Source organism: Ambystoma mexicanum, chromosome 1p (genome assembly GCF_040938575.1).
Source record: "Ambystoma mexicanum isolate Mex_15411 chromosome 1p, UKY_AmexF1_1, whole genome shotgun sequence".
NCBI lineage: Eukaryota > Metazoa > Chordata > Amphibia > Caudata > Ambystomatidae > Ambystoma > Ambystoma mexicanum.
In genome coordinates, this window is record NC_090921.1 from 86,346,950 (window position 1) to 86,366,671 (window position 19,722).

Consider the following 19,722-nt stretch of genomic DNA (forward strand, 5'->3'; position numbering starts at 1 on the left):
GGAGGCTAAAATGAAGGATTTTGTTACTCTGTGTGCCAATGTGCTATGTTATTTGTGCTTGTTCTATGTTTGATGTTATAGACCCTTTTCAGAAGTACTACTTTGAGCCTTCATATGATTCCAGGTTGGAAAATGGCAAAGACTTTGTTACAAGACAGACGTGCAAAAAAAGCGTTGTTGCTGTGTTGTCCATCTTTAAAAAGTAATCGCTAAAGGTCAAGTTTTCATATATTTTATTGGGCTAGCTGAAATATGCTGAGATATATAATGAGTTTTGGATGTCAAAAATATCAAGAGAGATGGTGAAAAGCAAAAGTGAGCATTTTTAAGTAGGGCAAAATGCCTAACTGCTCTGTCTGCAAACGAATGTTACTGTAGTGTAGATGTTTAGCTCTTAGATAAGACGGTCACAGCACTGCATTCCTTGCATGTCAGGGCCGGATGTAGAACTCTCATTACTGGTTTCCTGCCCCATATCTTTGCTTTTGTACCATCTGATGAAGATCTTGTGACTTTAAAAGGCTTTTGCATTATTCCATGTCATCATTCTATCCCAGCGCAATACTACCAGATTTAGACTGGGTAGATACCGGATTGCCCACTATGTATGGACAAGGAGCTTCTTTCTTTTCTGCAACTTGGTTGGCAACGATACTTCTAATCCCTCATCCACTAGATAAAAACTAAGAATGTTGGACGCAATGAAGTTTGTACACATGTCGATGGGCACAAAATTGCAATGTAGCCTAATCATTGTGGGGGGGTCATTTATTTGGACCATTTGAGATATTTTTATAAGTCTGTTGCTGTTCTCCAAGATGCCATTAGTAATTACTTGAACGTTGTAAATGTATGCACAGGGAAGTCGCTTTCACCATCAGATAGGAGCATATAGCTTCTGTTTTGATTGACCGAGTCTTTGTTACGTTTGACAACGTTTAAGTGCTGCACATCCCTACTCTGAAAGATGAGATCATGGATGACAACGACTTTTCACCAGATGAATTTGCACAGTTATGTTCTCGCCAGATGGTGTCACTACTGCACTGATTTCTGTGTCCACACCTATAACACTTGGGTCTGACCTCAGCTCGAAAGCAGCTACTTATCTGAAGGATTTGGACATTTCCCCATCCATTTGCTGGTTCTCATCTATCTTCTTTTCTCTCTTTTCAGTTACAGGACACACAGCCTGACAAGGGGATGGCCCATCTAAAACATCCTTGAAAGCTGGAACAAACTCATGAAAAAGTAATCCCCTAAAATGAACAATAAGGACACGGCCGAGGTTTCTGGTAAGTTGGGAAGCAGAGCTGGAAAATGCCCACAGTATAAATACAGCAGTAACTAACGTTCGCGAGTTGGTTGTGTTAGAGTGCGTGTGCTAATCCTATTTCACTTAACAAGAACCATGCACCCACTTTGGTGGTGTCCAGCAGCAAACAGTTCTTCAACCAGATGAACCAGCTGTAGCTCTTTAGGTATTCGGACACAGTTTGATATCATGATGTAGGAACTCCTTTCATCTGGTGTCTCGCCTGGCTGAAGATACGTCTCTCTTGTCAAACTGTTCTTGGAAGGTGGTGTTAATCCTGACCAAATAATAATTTCACGTTGTTTATTGCCTTTGCTCAGTATGTTATATTTATTAAAGGAGTAATAATGCATGCTTTTTAACAACATTGCCTTGACCTTTAAAATTGGCATATCTACAGGCAGAATCTAGAGATACCAAGGACTGGAAAAGTGCTGGCGCCTGTAATTCCCTCCTTGAATGCCCAAGTGTAGGGTTAAGGCTCACAGCAGGCTTTTAAATTTGCCCTCACACTAGCTATTGGCTAAAGCAGTAATTGAGTCTTGACAATTAAGAAATGGTGTGCTGTGTGTATATGGATAATTGAAGTGGCAGTGGGCCATTTTATGCCTGGTTAGTAGCTTGAAATGTTTACTCTTTTGCGCACATTATGTGTATGTAGGAGATCCAAACATTCTCAATATAACAAACTGAATTACTATACTGGAAATACTGACCTGTAAATAAAACTAGACTAGGACATAGTTAAATGAAGGCTCCATTCTATCACCTAGCGCAATGTTGACAGAATCTCTTTGGTGTTAGTAGGAATTCCGGCTAGGCATTGATGAGTATATGTGCTAAGCTGTGGCATTATGTTGTTCAATACCAGGCATTCCCAGCCCTGTCCCTTTGGCTCACACACACAGGCTCACTAGCCCGCAAACGCAGCAGCTTTCCCACGCAGTTCACAACCTCATATGGGATTTCCTGACCTGAGAGGGAAGGAAGAAGGCCAAACTACAATATGGCCAACAGAACAAACAAAACATCTTGTGGCATGGCCATCTTTGGGTGCTAGAGTTTGTGAGCAGGTGCAAGTGGATCTAGGTCACCTGGCCTAAACCCCGCCCGCTTCTTAATCTGTTGGCACATTCCTATTTTGCTGTCCTTTTTCCCTACTTAAGCAGCCCTCAAGCCTCTTTGCTTTGAAGTTGATGAGCAGGTACAAGCGGATCTAGGTCAACTGGCCTAAGCCCTGCCCACCTTCTTAGTCCTGCCTCTTCCTTTCTGCTCTTAACTCTTAGATCAAGGGCGTCTCTTGGCCGGGCAGATGAAGAAAAGGGCAATTCCTGTTTGGACCTGTTTGCGCTGGGAGGACCCAGGGCCCGAACCCTTGCTCGGACAACAGGTAAGCACGTGCCGACATGTGTTTTCTCCCACCGTACCCACAGGCAATCACCAGGCAACACCAACAATATCACCTCTCCTCTGTCCCTGTCTGTATCCTACCGCCTCCTGTACATCTGTTCTGTTACCACTGAAAAGCCTTCGTTACACATTTGTAATGGTGTACACCCCTGTAAAGCGTTCTGTTATGTATCCGAATTGGTGCATAACTCTGTAAAGCGCCCTGTTGCTTCACAGAGCTATGTTCACACTAAATAAAGACTACAATAATAATAATAATAATAGCCACCTTTAGTAGCCATTTGCGGTACACACGAAAGTGCACAAGTAAAATAATACAGAAACAGTAAACATGCTACTGCTGCACCCAGCATGTCTTAGGCACATATAAAGTAACCAAAAACCCATAAGAATAAACGTTAAGTAGATGCAAAAGTATCCCAGTTGCACTGCACTGTAGGGTGCTGTGCGCAATATACAAATACAGGAATTCCAGAAGAGAAACAGAAATGCTCAGTAATGACAGTCTTGGGCAATAGTCAGATTCTCCCGAACAATGAGAAAAAGGCAAGGGAAGTGAATCCAGGACGGGTACAAAAAAAGCAAAAGAAGGCTGCCCCATTTAATTCTATTGGGGGAAGGGTGCAAAAGAGAAAATCTTTCCTAACAAGGAGGTACAAGCTTGTGGCCGAACAGCAAGGTTGTGAGCCAACAGCTAGTCCCAGGGTCGGAACTGAGACTTGCAGAAGTGAGCATTGATTTGGCAAGCAGGAAAGTGGGAAGAGCTTGGGTGGTAAGAGAGGATCAGGCACCTGAGACAGAAAAGCAGGATAGCACTTGACCAAGACCCGATATACCCTCATTGCCAGCCTTACACCTGGAAGACTCTGCTGATCTTGCTGTCACAAATCCTGAAAGTACATCAAGTGTGTTGGTCGTGTCCATCAGGTAAACAAATGTCCATTGTCGCTAGGAGCAAGAAGCCATCTGACCAGAAGGAGATCACCATAAAAAACATTGATTGACTCAGGGCCAAGTCTGTTTGAGAACCTTCCCTTTGGTGCCAGAAGAATAACTAAGCTGTAATTGAACTGAGATTTTGCGTTGCAACATTGTACCATTTGGGCAGACAAAAGGAGCCGATCTATTGTTATGTTAAAGAAGAAAAAATAAAATAAAGGACCAAAGCAGTTGTTTTCGGACTGAAATCCAAGGCCTGGGTGCTTTTGGCAGCTTACTCTTAGTTGCTTCTCAAGGTTTTTAAAATATAATACAACGTTTCGAATTCTTCTATCAGGGAAACTCTTCCAAGGGTTCACTATGTTAAGATATAGCTCCCTTTCACTTTAAATCGCAGTTGGGTCGTTTCAGCCTTTGTGATAACAGAAAATTCATAAAACCACAAAGACTGCAAGTTTTGGAAGCCGTAAACCATGTACTGGAAATGTAAATATTTAGTGCCTAAGAAGCTTACAGTTTGAAAACACCTGGTGAGGTCTGGATGCTGAGGCATTTAAATCTCAGGATAGCTAGGTGGGAAAAAGCGGCGGCCGGGCCATGTCCTTCTCAGAATTATTTGTGCCACATAGTTGAACATATTGAGCCAGATATGTTGTCTTGAGTCCTGTCCATGTTGTATTCCCAGTGCACAGTTTAGTAATGGCTTCTGAGTTTGTCTATGGAACTTGGTGATATTTCCCCTTGTGTTGAACCCTTAATGCAAATTGTGTGGGTTTTTAAATTCTTCATTTGGGAGTAATGAGATTGGTCAGACTGTGGGCTATTAACGCTAGTAGACATTTCCTCAATTGCCTCTGCTTCTTTTAGTTAGGTACTGTGTGGAACCAGGAATGAGACGCGGACACGGGCGATTCATGGTTTTGGCCATACACTTTTATTGAAACAAAAAAGGGTTGGAAAATGCCTCTCTGTACCTACTCTAAGAGGTATTTCCCTACCTAAAACAAAACTCAGGGTCTGTCAGATGTCAAGATGTCCAAAGCACAATGTTCTGTGTTCAAAGTACTATTCTGACTCTCACATTCTAAAAATCAACTCTTAGGTGAAAAGGGAAATGTCTTTGGCCTAGAAAAGTGTATCGGTGTTCAAGGAAAGGAATGGCGTAGCTCGAACACAATAAAAGTTCTGAATGTATGCAACTTGAATCTGCCTAATATACTCTCTTGCTAGGGCTTTTCTCATAGGTACACTGCTCTATCTTGCAAACTTGACAATCTCTTATATATATATATTCAGTTTATTTATTTGTTTGTATTTATAAAGCGCACAAACGGCCCAGGGGCATCGTGGTGCTTTTACAGAATGCTCCACTTGAAGAGGTAGCACGACAGTATAGAGTAAAAACATATTTGTACAGATATCACATGAAGACAAAGAGAAATACGTATCTAGACTGTTACTACGGTCACAGTGCAACAGCATGAGTGAAAAGGCTGATTCAGTACTTTAGCATCATGTACATCATGTACATCAGGTACATTAGCATCATCCATACATTAGCAGAATAATAAGGTCTTTAGCATTTTGCGGAAGGTGGTGTAGGATTTTTCGTTCCTTAGTGTAGTAGGCAAGGCGTTCCAGTTTTTAGGTGCAAGGTGTTGAAAGCTGGACCCTCCCGCTTTAGTTCTTTTAAAAGTGGGTATATAAACCTGATTAGAGCTGTGGGATCTAGTTGGACGGTTGGAGGTGTTGGGGATGATTCTTTCAGATAGGTATGGTGGGTCATCTGATGAGAGGCACCTGTGGGTGATGGCCATTGATTTGAAGAGTATGCGTTCCTTGACTGGAAGCTAATGGGCTTCTTTCCTGGCTTGAGAGATGTGTTCCCTTTTTGGAATGCTCAGCGCAGCCCTGAGTGCGTTATTTTGGGTGATTTGTAGTTTCTTTTAGGTTTTTTGCAGAGGTGCCCAAGAATAGGGCATTGCAATAATCTAGTTTCGTGCCTATTGTAGCTCTGGCCAAGGATAAGCAGTTTTTAGCAGAGAGAAAGAATTTGACTGCGTTGATCACTTTGGAGGTGAGTGCGGCTGAGGGGGCTATTGCGTTGACCTGGCGGGTTATAGTTAAGGAGCCGTCTAGGTAGACTCCTAGGGTTTTTACAGTTGTGGAAACTGTGATGGTAGAGTTGTCAATGTTAAAGGTTTTGTATTGGGGTGGGAGTTTGAGAGTTTCACTGGTACCTACTAGGAGGATCTCAGTTTTGTCGCCGTTTAGGCAGAGTCCATTGGCAGCCATCCAGGTCTGAATGGCTGAGTAGATTCTGGTTAGGGCTGCCGCATCTTCTTCGTAGGTCCCAGTTAGTTGAAGTAGTCAGTTAGCGTGTCGTCAGCGTAATTGGTGTACGCTATGTTGCTACCGTCAAGATCATTGAAGAGGGGGAGGGTGAATATGTTGTAAAGGGTGGGGGCAGTGCATGAGCCCTGAGGGACACCGCAGTGGATGGTGGTGGGGGAGGCAGATGCAGTGTCTGAGAAGACTTTCATGAGTCTTCCGTTTAAGAAGGAGGCCACCCAGGCGATGGCTTCTGGGGAGAAACGCGCTTCATTTTTTAGGTGCATGCCTATGATATCATGGTTGACGAGGTCAAAGGCAGCTGACAGGTCCAGAAGAAGGAGAAGTGCCGGTTTGCCCGAGTCCATGATGTCGCCTAATTGTATTTTAAGGTCGAGTAAGGCTGACTCGGTCCCGTGCCCTGGTCAGAAGCCTGACTGTCTTTTGCCTAGGATGTTGTTTGTTTCTAGGTATTCCTGAATTTGCGTGTATGTGTTGTAACTAGCGTCACGAGAACGCTGCGTACCTGTTCGTCCGGTTGGGTTTCTTGATGATGAGGCCAGGCTGTCAGAGGATCCGAAGAGACGTGATTAATGGCACGGGGAACCAGCCCAACCCCAGCCCAAATAGAACCGGATTGGAGGCGAACCGGCTCCCAACGCCACGGTATTGCTCACCCCTGATTAGTGTGGCGTCAGGACAGTGCAAGCACTGGCAGGGGGAGCCTCTGCGTAGATGGTTCAAAGTCCTCAGAGGTATTCCGGCGAAATGCAGATCCGGAGGCAGGAAGCAGATTGTATCACCAGGAACGAAGGCAAGGAAGCAAGCAGGGCAGGCTGGTAAAGAGAAGAGCACGGGGACTGGAGTGGGAAGGGGTCAGGAATGACTGAGCTAAGCGGACAAGGAGGGACAGGCAGGGACCAGAACAAGGGAAGCCAGGGAGGACTCAGGAACAGGAAGGAACTAGAAGGAGGGAGCGCAAGGACAGAGAGACAGGGGTTCCCCAGGCAGAACAAGGGAAGAAGGAAGCAAGCAGGAACACTGGAATTCCACACAAGGCAGCAAAGACACGATCCGAACAAACCGCGTTGAGACGCGGTTTGGAAAAGGATCAGGGCTCCTTAAATAGGCTCAACAGCACCTGGGAGGCTTGCAACGCAAGCCGTTCCGTCTCCCAGGCATTGGATACCCCACAACGAGGCTTGGGCCGCATACCTCCCAGAATCGAGCATCTTGCGCACTGCGCATGCGCGAAGCGCGGAGAGCGGACGCCCGCGCATGCGCAAAGCAGCGTGCACAGGAGACCCGGAAGCGCCCGAGACCCGGGACACCCCCGAACCCCGAAGCCGGAAGCGAGGATACAACCTCCAAGACGTGGAGTGCCGAAACGGGTAAGGAGACCCCAGGACAGGTGGCGTGACACTATGCAACGTCCAGGATCTCAAGCAGGATTGGTACAGTGGTGATGGGTCTATAGTTATTAGCAATTTCTGGGTCCAGGGTAGTTTTCTTTTAGAAGGGGGTGTACCCAGGCTTCTTTTAAGCTGTCTGGAACCGTGTTAGAGTTGAAGGAGGCATTAATGAATGACTTGAGAAAAGGGGTTGAGTGTTTCTGCGCAGTCTTTGATTAGTTTAGCTGGGCATTCGTCTCCTTTGCAGTTGGAGGGCTTAATCTTTTTCATTATCTCAATAACTTCGAGTTCTGTTGTTTCCCTGAATTTGAACAGTGTTATGGGGACTTTGGTAGACAGAGGCACTGTGCTGGGGGTGCTGAGTTCAGAGCTGGTGGTGAGTTTGATTTGATGTGACACGTTTTTGTGATGCTCCTTGATTTTATCTTGCAGGCAGTCGATTTTATTTAATAGGGCAGATTGTATTGTGTTACACCAGGTTTGGTCTTTAACAATCTCATGAGATTTAGTAGCTGGTGTGGTGAGTTCTTTGTAAATGGCGAAGAGTTCTTTGGATTCGGAACTGGCATTGGTGATTCTTTCATTATAGGATGCTGATTTGGCTATAATTATGGCTTTCTTGTAATCTGAGGTAATCTTTCTGTACGAGGATAGCGTGGCTGCGGAGGGTGACCTCTGCCAGATGGCCAGCACTTGAAGTTTTTGAGAGCGGAGCTCATTTAGTTCTGAGGAGAACCAGGTGTTGGAGTGTTTCACTGATTTGCCTATTTTGTTCTGTAGAGGGGCAGTGATATCAAGTGCTGAGTTTATGGTGTGTTTATAGATATCTGCTAGCGTTGAGGGGCTCAGTTGATTCTTGAGCTGTTGAGAGGATGCAGAGTTGTGGAGTGATCTTGTCTTTGGTGAGGATTTTTGCACTCATGGCCAGGGTGGAGAGGACAGGTAGTGTGGGAGGTGGGATAACAAGGGCTATATGTTAAGGATTGTTCATACAGTTGCCGTGGCAATTGAATTTCACACAAAGAGGAGACAACCTCTGTAGCAAGACATAATCAACAACAATGATGGGATAGTTGAGCTGTGCTGGGTGACCATGCTTCAGAGTGGAGGAGTAGATTCTAACATACAGATGCAAGAAATTAGTTCTCCGTGATAACCTGGGTATCACTGGTCAGGCTCTGGCGTGGCTGACCTCTTTCCTTTCCAATCGACCCTCCCAGGTCCAACTTGGGTCCTTCCTTTATGACATCTTTTTCTCCACCTGTGGCGTTCCCCAGGGATCTAATCTCTCTCCCTGGCTGTTCAACCAGTATCTGGCACTCCTTGCCCACCGCATCGCCGCCCTCTGCCCCAACTTTCAGTGCTATGCGGACGATACCCAGCTCATTTTCAGGCTACCCTCGGCCTCATCCTCTTCCTCCCTCATCTCTGACTGTCTGTCTGCTATCCAGGAATGGTGTGCTGCCAATGACCTCTGCCTTAATGCTAGTAAGACTGTGGTCCTACTCATCGGCACACCCACTCCCTCAGCTCTCTGGCCGGCCTCTCTTGGCCCTCTTCCTGCTCCTACCTGCAAGGCAAAAAACCTCGGGGTCATCTTCGACTCCACACTCTGCTTCTCTCCTCATATATCTGACGTCTCTAAGAAGTCACATTACCAGCTGCACCTCCTCAGAGGTATTCTTCCCTTCCTTCCCTTCCCCCAGAAGCTCACTGTCTCCCGAGCCCTGGTTCTCTCTAAGCTGGACTACTGTAACAGCCTCTATCTTAATCTGCCTGCCTCCACTCTCCGCCCTCTGCAACTCATCCAGAACAGAACTGCGAGACTTGTCCTTGGCCTCAAGCCCAGGGACCGTATCTCTCCAGGACTGAAATCTCTACACTGGCTCCCAGTGGCTGCGAGGATTAAGTTCAAAACCCTCTGCATTGTCCACAAGGCCTTCTGGGGCCTGGGGCCTAAATACCTTCAACTCTCTCTTCCTAAATATCTTCCTTCCCGAGCCCTACGCTCATCCGTCTCCAACTCCCTCAGGGTCAGCTGCTTCTCGAAGCAACGAGCTGGGGGTAGATCTCTCTCCGCGGAAGGGGCCTCCCTCTGGAACAGTCTTCCTGCCTCCCTGAAACTTGAGGAGAACCATCTCCGGTTCCGGAAGCACCTCAAAACCTTCCTCTTCACTTCTGCTTTCTCTCTCCCTCTCCCCTGCTAAATTCTTCACCTAAACTGCACTGATTCTGCAACTGGGCTACTCTCACTGACCTCGGTCCTGGGCCCAGTCACTCTTCACTTGCACTGCCTCCCTGGCAACCCCTGCACTGTGGGACTGTCTCTGTATCCCTACAGCCCACCCCCCCCCCCAGCACTTGTCTGCACTTACCTTGCACTTGCCACCAGCTGGCCCTATTTATTTATTATTTTATTTCTATTCTACTTATTTGTACTGCCCCCCCTTCCCCCTCCCCCTTGCACTTTTTCCCTTCCCCCTACCCCTGCACTTGCGCGGTCTGAATGACACCTGGCCTAGTAGGATCGTTGTCTGTCTTCCCCTTGTTCAACCCCCCCCCTCCCTGCCTCGTCGCGCCTTGAAACACTTGTGTATAGGCGCGTTACAAATGCCATATCATATATCATATCATAACAATGCAATGCTCGGATATGAATAATACAGGCCCCTATTAGTGTGAACAGATACATGGTTAAAAGTGGCAACAACAATTTTGCACTGGTTAGAGCAATAAGCGTGAATACATAGTATACTGGTTCTAATGGGAGGGTGATTGTTCATTAGTCACTGAATGCGGGCAGAGCTTTTTGGCGATCGTGTGTAGACTGTCATAGGGGGGGTGAAGCAAGGGCGAGGTACTAATTTACAGTGGCTGCTTAAGGAATAGCGGACGAGTTATGGCTTTCACTGAAAAAGGGTGGCAGTAGCGGGTACAAAAGCTGGGTTAGATTGTCAGACCATACCTGGTATGTGTTCAGCGGCAGTGTGCCTCGGAAGTGTCCATGGGCGATTTCAGGCAGGGCCTCTGGCTAACGGCATAGGCGGCAGTAGGACAGGCACAGGACAGGCCCTTTTACTCGGCCCTTCGACGAGGAGCTTCCGCACTCCGGCTCCCGCCTATCGATGGCAGTGGAGGGTGGAAGTAGAGGGGCTCAGCCAACCTGTGGCAATGGGAGGCCGATCAGGCAGATGAGCTGAAAAAAGCTGTGAACAACGTGGCGGCCATTGACCGCGTTGATGGTAATGGCGGAGTAAAGCGGATTCTGTTGGGGGCAATGCTTGTAGGCAATGCAGAATACCTTAATACTGCACAACTGCCTTGCAGGGTGCAGATGGTAATTGTAGAATGGTAGGGGCAGTAATGCGGGTGTCGCTGTCTCTTCATGAAATATTGAGTCTCTCGTTCGTTCTTTTTTTATTTTTATTGATTGATTTTGTTTTTTGATGCTTACGCATCTTTACAAAAATGATATGCTTCATTTACTTTTATTTGCCTTCGGTAGTGTTGCCAAAGTGCCCCGCTGTCCCTGTTTCCCTTGGGTGGACTCACCGGCTTTCTGTGGCATGCGTAGGTTCTCCCGTGGCCAGCCTGCAGTGGCTCTTTGGCGTCCCACTCCTTCTCTCTGGGCTGCCTAAGTGGCTTCTCTGCCCCTCGCGGCTCCCGCTCACCTGCTATGGGTTTCTGTGTGCTAGAGCGGCGTGGAGGCTGCATTTTGGTACCTGAGTATGCAAGGAAGTCTTTCTTTGTCTTCCTCATCTTGTGTCCTTGCAGCATACCATCTCCTGCAAGCGGCTTTCCTCAGCCTCTTCTGTGAGCGGATTGGCTCCACGGACCTTGTACCAGCCCAGCGGTCCCTCAGTCGGTAATGAGAGGACAAGACTTCTCCAGCCAGCATTTCGAGGGGATTGGGTCCTCCGACGTATTCCATATCTATGACATGTAATCACCACAGCTGTGCTGCTTCGGAAACTTTTTTCGGCGTCTGCGTCCTGCGTCGATGACGTCGATGCGCCGTCGTCGAGGGCCTCCTCCGACGTCCGACGTCATCCGATGTGATAAGTAGGACGCACGACGCCCGTAGCCTCAGTTCCGTTTTTTCCGCGAACGTGTTGCTTCGTGATTCTCGGTTCACGCCTCGACTCTTTGGAGTTCTGTTCTTCTCGGTTCTTCGAACCTGTTCGTTTTGTGCAAATCCTTCGTGTGAAGATGTCTTCTACTTCGTCTTCGACCCCGCGTCCGGGTTTCAAGAAGTGCGGGGAGTGTGGGTCCAAGATGTCGGTGACGGACTCGCACGACGCCTGCCTCTGGTGCCTCGGGGAGGCCCACGACACGGATGACTGTATCGACTGCCAGTCGCTCACGTCCAAAGCCTTACGAGAACGTAAAGAAGAAGTTGTCGGTAGGTCGGGTGTCCAAGCCCAGGAAGTCGAAGTCAGCGGGGCTTTCGACGGATGATTCGAGGGGTGACTCTCCGCGTCATCGTCGGAAGTCTCGTGGGTCTCCTTCTAGGAGTCGGTCTCGCCACTCCTCAGCCTCTTCGAGGCGTTCTCGGAAGCGCCGACACCGGTCGTCTTCCAGGTCCTCCTCGGAGGACTCTGCCCGGCACGTCGCTTACCCCACCAGCCGTACGACGCCGGAGGAATGGGCTTCCTTCGGGAAGAAAATGCTGGCGATTCTTGAGTCGCAGGGTACTAAGCCGTCCGCGCCCCGAGTGGGGTCGGTCGTGAGAGGTCGAGAGACACCGCTCGCATGAGTGGTCGGCACGAGTCACGGGAGAGGTCCCGTTCGGACAAGGAGACTCGTTCTCGCCGTACCCGTTCCAGGTCCCGGTCCTCGACGCGTTCGAGACCGTGTGCATCTGTGAGGTCTTCGAGTAAGACATCGACGTCTGAGGCGTCGAGGGCGTCGACAGGCTTTCTCGAGGCTCCGGCTTCGAGGAAGTCGTCGAAGCCGTCGACGCTCGGGTCGTCGAGGGACACGCTCAGGGCTCCGGCCTCGAGGGCTGTGTCGACGCCGCCGATGCTGGAGGCGCTGCGTCTGACGTCGACGCCGATTTCCTCGGCGCGGATCCTCTCAGGGCCGATGCCGGTTCTCTCGACGCCGATTCGCTCGACGCCATCGACGCCTTTCGTGTCGGAGGTACCCCGTGGCACGGGAGAACCCCCTAGGAAGGCTCTGGTTAAGAGCAAGCACTCTCGGGTGCCTTCTTTCCGCCACCTGGACTATATTTCAGAGGCGGATGAGGATTCTGATGGCCTGGTTCCTAGTCAGGTTCCAGATGAAATTGTCTCGGGCCATAGTCGGTTTGACAATTTGAGACAGTCACTGCATGATGCCAGTGGACTGGACACCTCTCCGGAGGTGGAGTTTTGTAGGCCTGAGCCTGGCTCTCATGCCGATTCCTCGTACCGGCGCCTTATGGCTAGGGTTTCTGAGTACTTGGGATGGTCTGCTCCCCCAGGGGAGTTTGTGCAGGATGATCTGACGGACATCCTTGATGTTGGTCCCCCAACTGACCCGGTACTGCCGTTCCATATGGCTTTACAGAGAAGGGTGGCGGCAGCTTGGACTGCTCCGGAGAGTCTCCCGGCGGTGGGCAGATCCTTGTCGCGAAAATACCGTCCAGCCAGTAGCGACCCCTGCTACTTGACCAGGCACCCCACTCCGGAGAGTTTGGTGGTGCAGGCGGCAACGGCCCCGGCAAAGCAGGCGTCGTACCCTACCATCCCTCCTGATAGGGACGACAAACGTTTTGATGGCTGGGCGAAGAAAGTGTTTTCTTCTGGTGGTATGGCGCTTCAGGCGGCCAACTCCATTTGTGCCTTGTCTCGTTTCACACACACTCTGTGGAACTGTGTTGCGTTAGCGGCTGAACATATTCCCGAAGGGGACGAACGGGATGGTTTCCTTGCTATGGTCCAGGATGGTAAGGATGCCATGTGTGAGTCCGTTCAGTCGGGTTTGGATTTAGCTGAATGCGTCAGTAGGTCCATGGCGGCGAGCTCCGTGATACGCAGGTTTGCGTGGTTGCGGAAGTCGGGGTTTGCTCCTGATGTGCAGTCCCGGCTCCTCAACATGCCCTTTGACGGTGAACACCTTTTTGGCAGCAAGGCTGACGAGAGCCTTGAGAGGTTGCAGACCTCCAAAGCTGCAGCAAAGTCGTTGGGCGCTGCAGTTCGCCAACCTCCGCCTTTTCGTCCTAGGGGACAGCAGTGGAGGGGTGGTTCCTTTTGCTATTACTCATCCTTCAGTAAAGCGAGAGGAGCTGGCAGTCAAAGAGGCCAACGCAGGGGTACCAGAGGTGGACGACAGGGTACCCGTGGTGCCAAGGCCGCTCGGGCAGTTGCCTCTTTGCCCTCAGGTAACGCCGCAGCCGCTCCCACTCAGTTGTGAGGCCATGTCCCATGGTTCGCCGGTTGGCGGAAGGCTGGCGCAGCATCTTGTAGAGTAGCAAGCCATTACTTCAGATGTGTGGGTTCTGGAGATCATAACCCACGGCTACTGTCTTCCCTTTCGGCACAGGCCTCGCGACAATCCACCGGGGAACCTCTCTTTGCAGAGTCCGGATCCGCTCCTTGCGCAGGAAATTCAAGCCCTGCTGGAGAAAGGCGACATAGAACTGGTGCCTGTAGCGGAGAGGAACAAGGGATGGTATTCCCCTTATTTTTTGATTTCGAAGAAAGACGGGGGATTGAGACCCATCATGGACTTGCACGGTTTGAACAAACTCCTCAGGAAGGACAAGTTCAAGATGGTTACTCTCTCTCAAGTCCTCCAGGCCCTTCAGCTTCAGGACTGGTTGGTGTCACTCGACCTCAAGGATGCTTACTTCCATGTGCCGATCCATCCCAAGCACAAGAAGTACCTGAGGTTCGCGGTTGGCGACTCGCACTTTCAGTTTCGGGTCCTGCCGTTCGGATTGACCTCCGCCCCGAGGGTTTTCACCAAGCTCATGGTGGTGGTGGCAGCGCATCTCAGGCAAGGGGGGATTCACGTCTACCCCTACCTGGACGATTGGTAGATCAGGGGGAGCTCTCCCGAGCAAGTCCTGGATCATCTGTCCGTCACCTGCCGCTCCCTTCACAGGCTGGGCTTCTCCCTCAATTTAAAGAAGTCCCATTTGACGCCAACACAGCGGCTCCAGTACATCGGAGCAGTGCTCGACACTTCCCTGGGGCAGTGTTTTCCTCCCCAGGTGAGGGCTCTTCACATTCAGCAGATGGTCCACAAGTTTCAGCATGCCCAGACGCTCCCTGCGTTCGAGTTCTTGAGGTTGCTCGGCCTCATGGCATCCTGCATTCTTCTGGTGCCAGAGGCTCGCCTGCGGGTGAGATCTTTGCAGTGGGCACTCAAGACGCAATGGTCGCAGTCCTCCGGCAGGATGTCGGACCCGGTTGAGGTGCCGCCCTCGGTCGCCCGGGATCTTCTGTGGTGGGCCGTCGAAGGCAACTTGATGAAGGGGACTCCATTTTGGCTTCCCTGGCCGGAGGTGACGATCGTGACGGATGCATCCCTCACGGGATGGGGAGCTCATGCCAACGGGCTGACAGTCAGCGGTCGTTGGTCTCCGTCGGAGTCCAGACTCCATATCAATCTTTTGGAGCTGAGGGCCATCAGGCTAGCCCTGAAGGCTTTTCTGCCGACTGTGCGAGGAAAGAGTGTCCTGATCCTGACGGACAATACAGTGGCCATGCACTACCTCAACAAAAAGGGGGGGGGCAGGGTCACTTCCTCTGTGCAGGGAGGCGATGCAGCTCGAGTTCTGGGCCATCCAGCAGGAAGTTTCGATCTCGGCAGTTCATCTGGCCGGAGACGAAAACGTGACGGCGGACGCTCTGAGCAGGCAGAGCGCAGTCTCTCACGAGTGGGAGGTGGCTCAGGAGATTCTCCTGGAGATCTTCGCCCTTTGGGGGACCACTCAAGTGGATCTCTTCGCCTCCAGTGTCAACCGGAAGTGCGAAAGGTTTTGCTCGCGGGAATTTCCTCCAAAAGCCTTAGGAGACGCGTTCGTGGTGGAGTGGTCATTCCCGCTGCTGTACGCGTTTCCTCCAGTCCCCGTTATCCCGCAAGTGCTGCGGAGGTTACGGAAGTTCGGTTCCCGGATGATCCTCATTGCCCCGGCGTGGGCTCGGAGGACGTGGTACCCGGACCTTCTCGACTTATCCATCTGCCCTCCACGTCGTCTTCCCTACCGAGACGATCTGCTCTCACGGGAGGGGTTCAGGTTCTCCATCCAGAGGTCAGATCCCTCAACCTTCACGCTTGACTTCTGAAAGGTTGAGGTATAAGGATTGGGACCTCCCTGAGGACGTGATGGAGGTGTTGCTTTCGGCCCGAAGGCCAGCAACAAAGTCTCTGTACCGTTGCCGTTGGCGTAAATTCTGCGACTGGTGCAGAGTTCAGAATGTGGATCCTTTTGCATGTGACATCCCCATGGTTCTGTCCTTTTTACTTTCTTTGGCCCACATGGGCTTGCAAGTGGGTACCGTTAAAGGTGACCTGGCGGCGCTGTCCATCTTTAAGCGCTCGTCTGAAGAGTGTTCTTACTTTAAAATCCCTTTGATTTCACAGTTTCTGAAAGGGCTCACTAATGTGTTCCCTCCGTCACCTTTCCTGGTGCCCGGTTGGGATTTAAACCTTGTTCTTAAGTTTCTTATGGGTGCTCCGTTTGAGCCTTTACATTCTTGCCCTTTGAGGCTGTTAACTCTGAAAACTGTGTTTTTAGTTGCGGTTACTTCCGCTCGCAGAGTGAGTGAGTTACAGGCACTTTCAGTTAAGCCTCCCTTCACTGTATTTCACAAGGACAGGGTTGTCCTTCGAGTTCGTCCTTCTTTTCTTCCGAAGGTAGTGACGGAATTTCATTTGGCCCAGAAGGTTGTTCTTCCGGCATTCTATCCTCCTCCGCATCCTGGTAAGGAAGAGGAGAGGCTCCATAGGCTTGATCCTAGGAGAGCTTTAAGCTTTTATGTTTCACGCATGTCCCGGGTCAGAGTGGACGATCAACTCTTTATTGGTTACGCTGGAAAGCGTTTGGGGCAAGCTGTGACGAAACAGACTTTGTCTCGCTGGATTATTTTGGCCATCTCGGAGTGCTACCGCTTGGCGGGTAAGGACCCACCGGCTGGCTTGCGGGCCCATTCTACCAGGGGTATGGCTGCGTCTACTGCCCTGCAGAGGGGTGTTCCTATTCGCAACATCTGTGATGCAGCCACCTGGGCTTCAGTACATACATTTGTACGTCACTATTCCCTCGATTCCATCCGAGCACAGGATCTGGCCTTTGGCAAGGCGGTCCTTTGCTCTGCTATTTGATTGGCTATTCTAAATTTTGATTCTAAATTCTTTCCCTCCTCCTTGCTCTGGTACTGCTTTGGGAGTCTGTCATAGATATGGAATACGTCGGAGGACCCAATCCCCTCGAAGAACAAGTTACTTTCTTACCTGGTAACGTTCTTTCGATGGGATGGTCCGACGACGTATTCCATATCGCTCCCGCCCTGCCTTCCCCGCTGCAGAATTTCTTTTGCGATTGCAGCTTACGTTCCGCAAGGCTTTGTGTCTGACTGGCAGTTGACTAGTGTCACACGTTCTGGGGGAAAAAACTACAACTGAGGCTACGGGCGTCGTGCGTCCTACTTATCACATCGGATGACGTCGGACGAGGCCCTCGACGACGGCGCATCGACGTCATCGACGCAAGACGCAGACGCCGAAAAAAGTTTCCGAAGCAGCACAGCTGTGGTGATTACATGTCATAGATATGGAATACGTCGTCGGACCATCCCATCGAAAGAACGTTACCAGGTAAGAAAGTAACTTGTTCTTCTCTCCTGTTAGCTGGTTCAGCAGTTTAAATGTCTTGGCATCAAGTGTCCTTGCAACCACTTGATATGATATGATGTTTTATTTCTATCGCGCTCGTAAACAAGTGTTTCAGAGCGCGCCAAGGCAAGGTGAGGAACAAGTGAGAACAAAACAGCGATCTTACTAGGCCCAGTGACATTGAGAACGCGCAAGTGCATGGGAGAGGGGGAGGGGAAAAGTGCATGGAAGGGGGAGAAGTGGAAAGTGCAAAGCAGAGGAAAAACAGATAAATAACAATAAATAAATAATAAAGGCAACAAACAGTTTTAGTGCAGCCAGCAATTTGCAAGTGCTAGGTTTAAGGCAGCAGACAGTGTAGGTCTGCTAAGTGCAGGAAGAAAAAGGGGAGGCTGTATGGGTACAGATACAGACCCCAGTGCAAGGGGTGGCCCGGAGGCAGTGCGGGAGGGTGGCAGGGTGAGCAGGTACCTGGGCCCGGAGGACAGAGGGTGGCCAGGTGCACGGTGCCAAGAGAGAACAGATCAGCAGGGGAGAAGGGGAGCGAAGGCAGAAGAAAAGAGGAAGGTCTTGTGGTGCTTCCGGAACCGGAGATGGTTCTGCTCAAGTTTTAGAGTGGCAGGGAGGCTGTTCCAGAGGGAGGCCCTAGCCAAAGACAGAGATCTATCCCCAGCTTGTTTCTTTGAAAAACGACTGATCCTGAGGGAGTTGGAGGTAGAGGAGCGAAGAGCTCGAGAGGGGAGGTATTTGCAGAGGGATAGCTGAAGGTATTATGGACCCAGGCCCCAGAAAGCCTTGTGGACAATGCAGAGGGTTTTGAATTTAATCCTTGCATCCACTGGGAGTCAATGGAGAGTTTTCAGGGCTGGAGCGATACGATCCCAGGGCTTGAGGCCAAGGACAAGTCTCTCAGTCCTGTTCTGGATTAGTGGCAAAGGGCGGAGAGTAGAGGCAGGTAGATTTAGAAAGGGGCTGTTAAAATAGTCCAAGCTTGAGAGAACCAGAGCTTGGGATACCATGAGTTTCTGGGGAAGGAGAGGAAAGGCAGAGTACCTCTGAGGAGGTGCAGTCGGAAATTTGACTTTTTAGAGACCTCCGAGATGTGGGCGGAGAAATAAAGGGTGAAGTCAAAGATGACCCCGAGGTTCTAAGCCTCGCAGGTGTGGGTAGGAGGAGGGCCAAGGGCGGCCGGCCAGAGAGTGAGGGGAAAGGATGGTGAAGGTGTGCCGATGAGGAGGATCTCCGTCTTGCTGGCGTTCAGACACAGATCATTGGCGGCACACCAATCTTGAATGGCAGTTAGCCAATCAGAGATGAGAGAGGGAGAGGAGGTGTCAGAGGGCAGCCTGAAAATGAGTTGAGTGTCATAAGCGTAGTACTGGAAATTTGAGCAGAAAGTGGCATTGCAGTGGGCGAGAGTTGCCAGGTATTGGTTGAAAAGCCAGGGCGAGAGGTGAGGCCCCTGGGGAGCAAAACAGGTAGAGAGGAAGATAGATGAAAGGAAGGACCTAACTTGGCCCTGGGAGGGTCGATCTGAGAGGAAAGAGGTCAGCCAGGCCAGAGCCTGATCAGTGATACCCAGGTTTTCATGGAGACGGTTGAGCAGGATGGTATGGCAGAAGAGAGATCGAGGAGGATGAGGACAGAGGGAATGTAAGAGTCCAGGTTGGAAAGCAGATCTTCATGGATGTTCAGGAGAGCAGTTTCCGTGCTTCTGGCAGCTCTGAAGCCAGACTGGTGGTCATGGAGACAGCCAACAGAATTAGAATGAAGGTTAAGCTGAGAGATAGCCAACTTTTCCAGGAGTTTGCCAAGAAAGGGAGCAATGGAAATTGGGCGATAGTTAGCTGGACAAGAAGGATCAGCTGTGGGTTTCTTGAGAAGAGGATGCACAAAGGAGTGCTTCAGAGGGAAGGGGAAGGATCCCGAGGCAAAGGAGTGGTTACCGAAATCGGCAAGGGCCGGACCGAGGGTGTCAATGTGGTCCTTGATGGTTTTAGAGGAACAGGGATTAACCTGTTTTGACAAGGCTTTCATAGATCGGACTTGTCTAGCGACCTCGCCAGGGGAGAAAAGAGGAAGGGACGAGAAGGATGGTGGGGGGGTGGCTAAAGGAGGGTCAGCAAGCACAGTTGGGGAGGGGAGAGAAGGGGTGTGGGTGAAGAGGGTGGACTGGATGTCCTGGGTTTTTTAAATGACGTGAGAGGCAAGGGCATTGCAAAGAGCCTGGGAGGCAACAAGCGGGGTAGGGACTGCAGCAGGGTTGGCCAGCTCCTTGCATATTTTAAAGAGTTTGGCCGAGTTGTTAGATGCCGCAGAGAGACGAGCTTGAATGTGGACTCTTCTTGGTGAGGACAGAGAGTCAGTATTGCCTTTGTAGCAGGCGACAGGCCAGTGCAGCTTGTGCTCCTGGCCTCCATTCATCTTCATTACTTGGCTCAGCTTTCTCGTTACAGTATTTTTGTATTCAAGGAACAGGAAGTCGGTTCT

General features: G+C 50.2%; 1 protein-coding gene across 13 annotated transcripts in view; it reads left to right on the forward strand.

The window, feature by feature from the left end:
- The window catches only part of CAMTA2 (calmodulin binding transcription activator 2), a 1,813,542-nt gene that overhangs the window by 203,992 nt on the left and 1,589,828 nt on the right, over positions 1-19,722 (forward strand). For all 13 annotated transcript variants that reach the window (XM_069643632.1, XM_069643658.1, XM_069643676.1 and 10 more), the window contains exon 2: positions 1,177-1,295. In XM_069643632.1, the coding sequence (XP_069499733.1) occupies positions 1,265-1,295 (31 nt within the window). In that variant the 5' untranslated portion in view covers positions 1,177-1,264. The remainder of the gene's footprint in view (positions 1-1,176; positions 1,296-19,722) is intronic.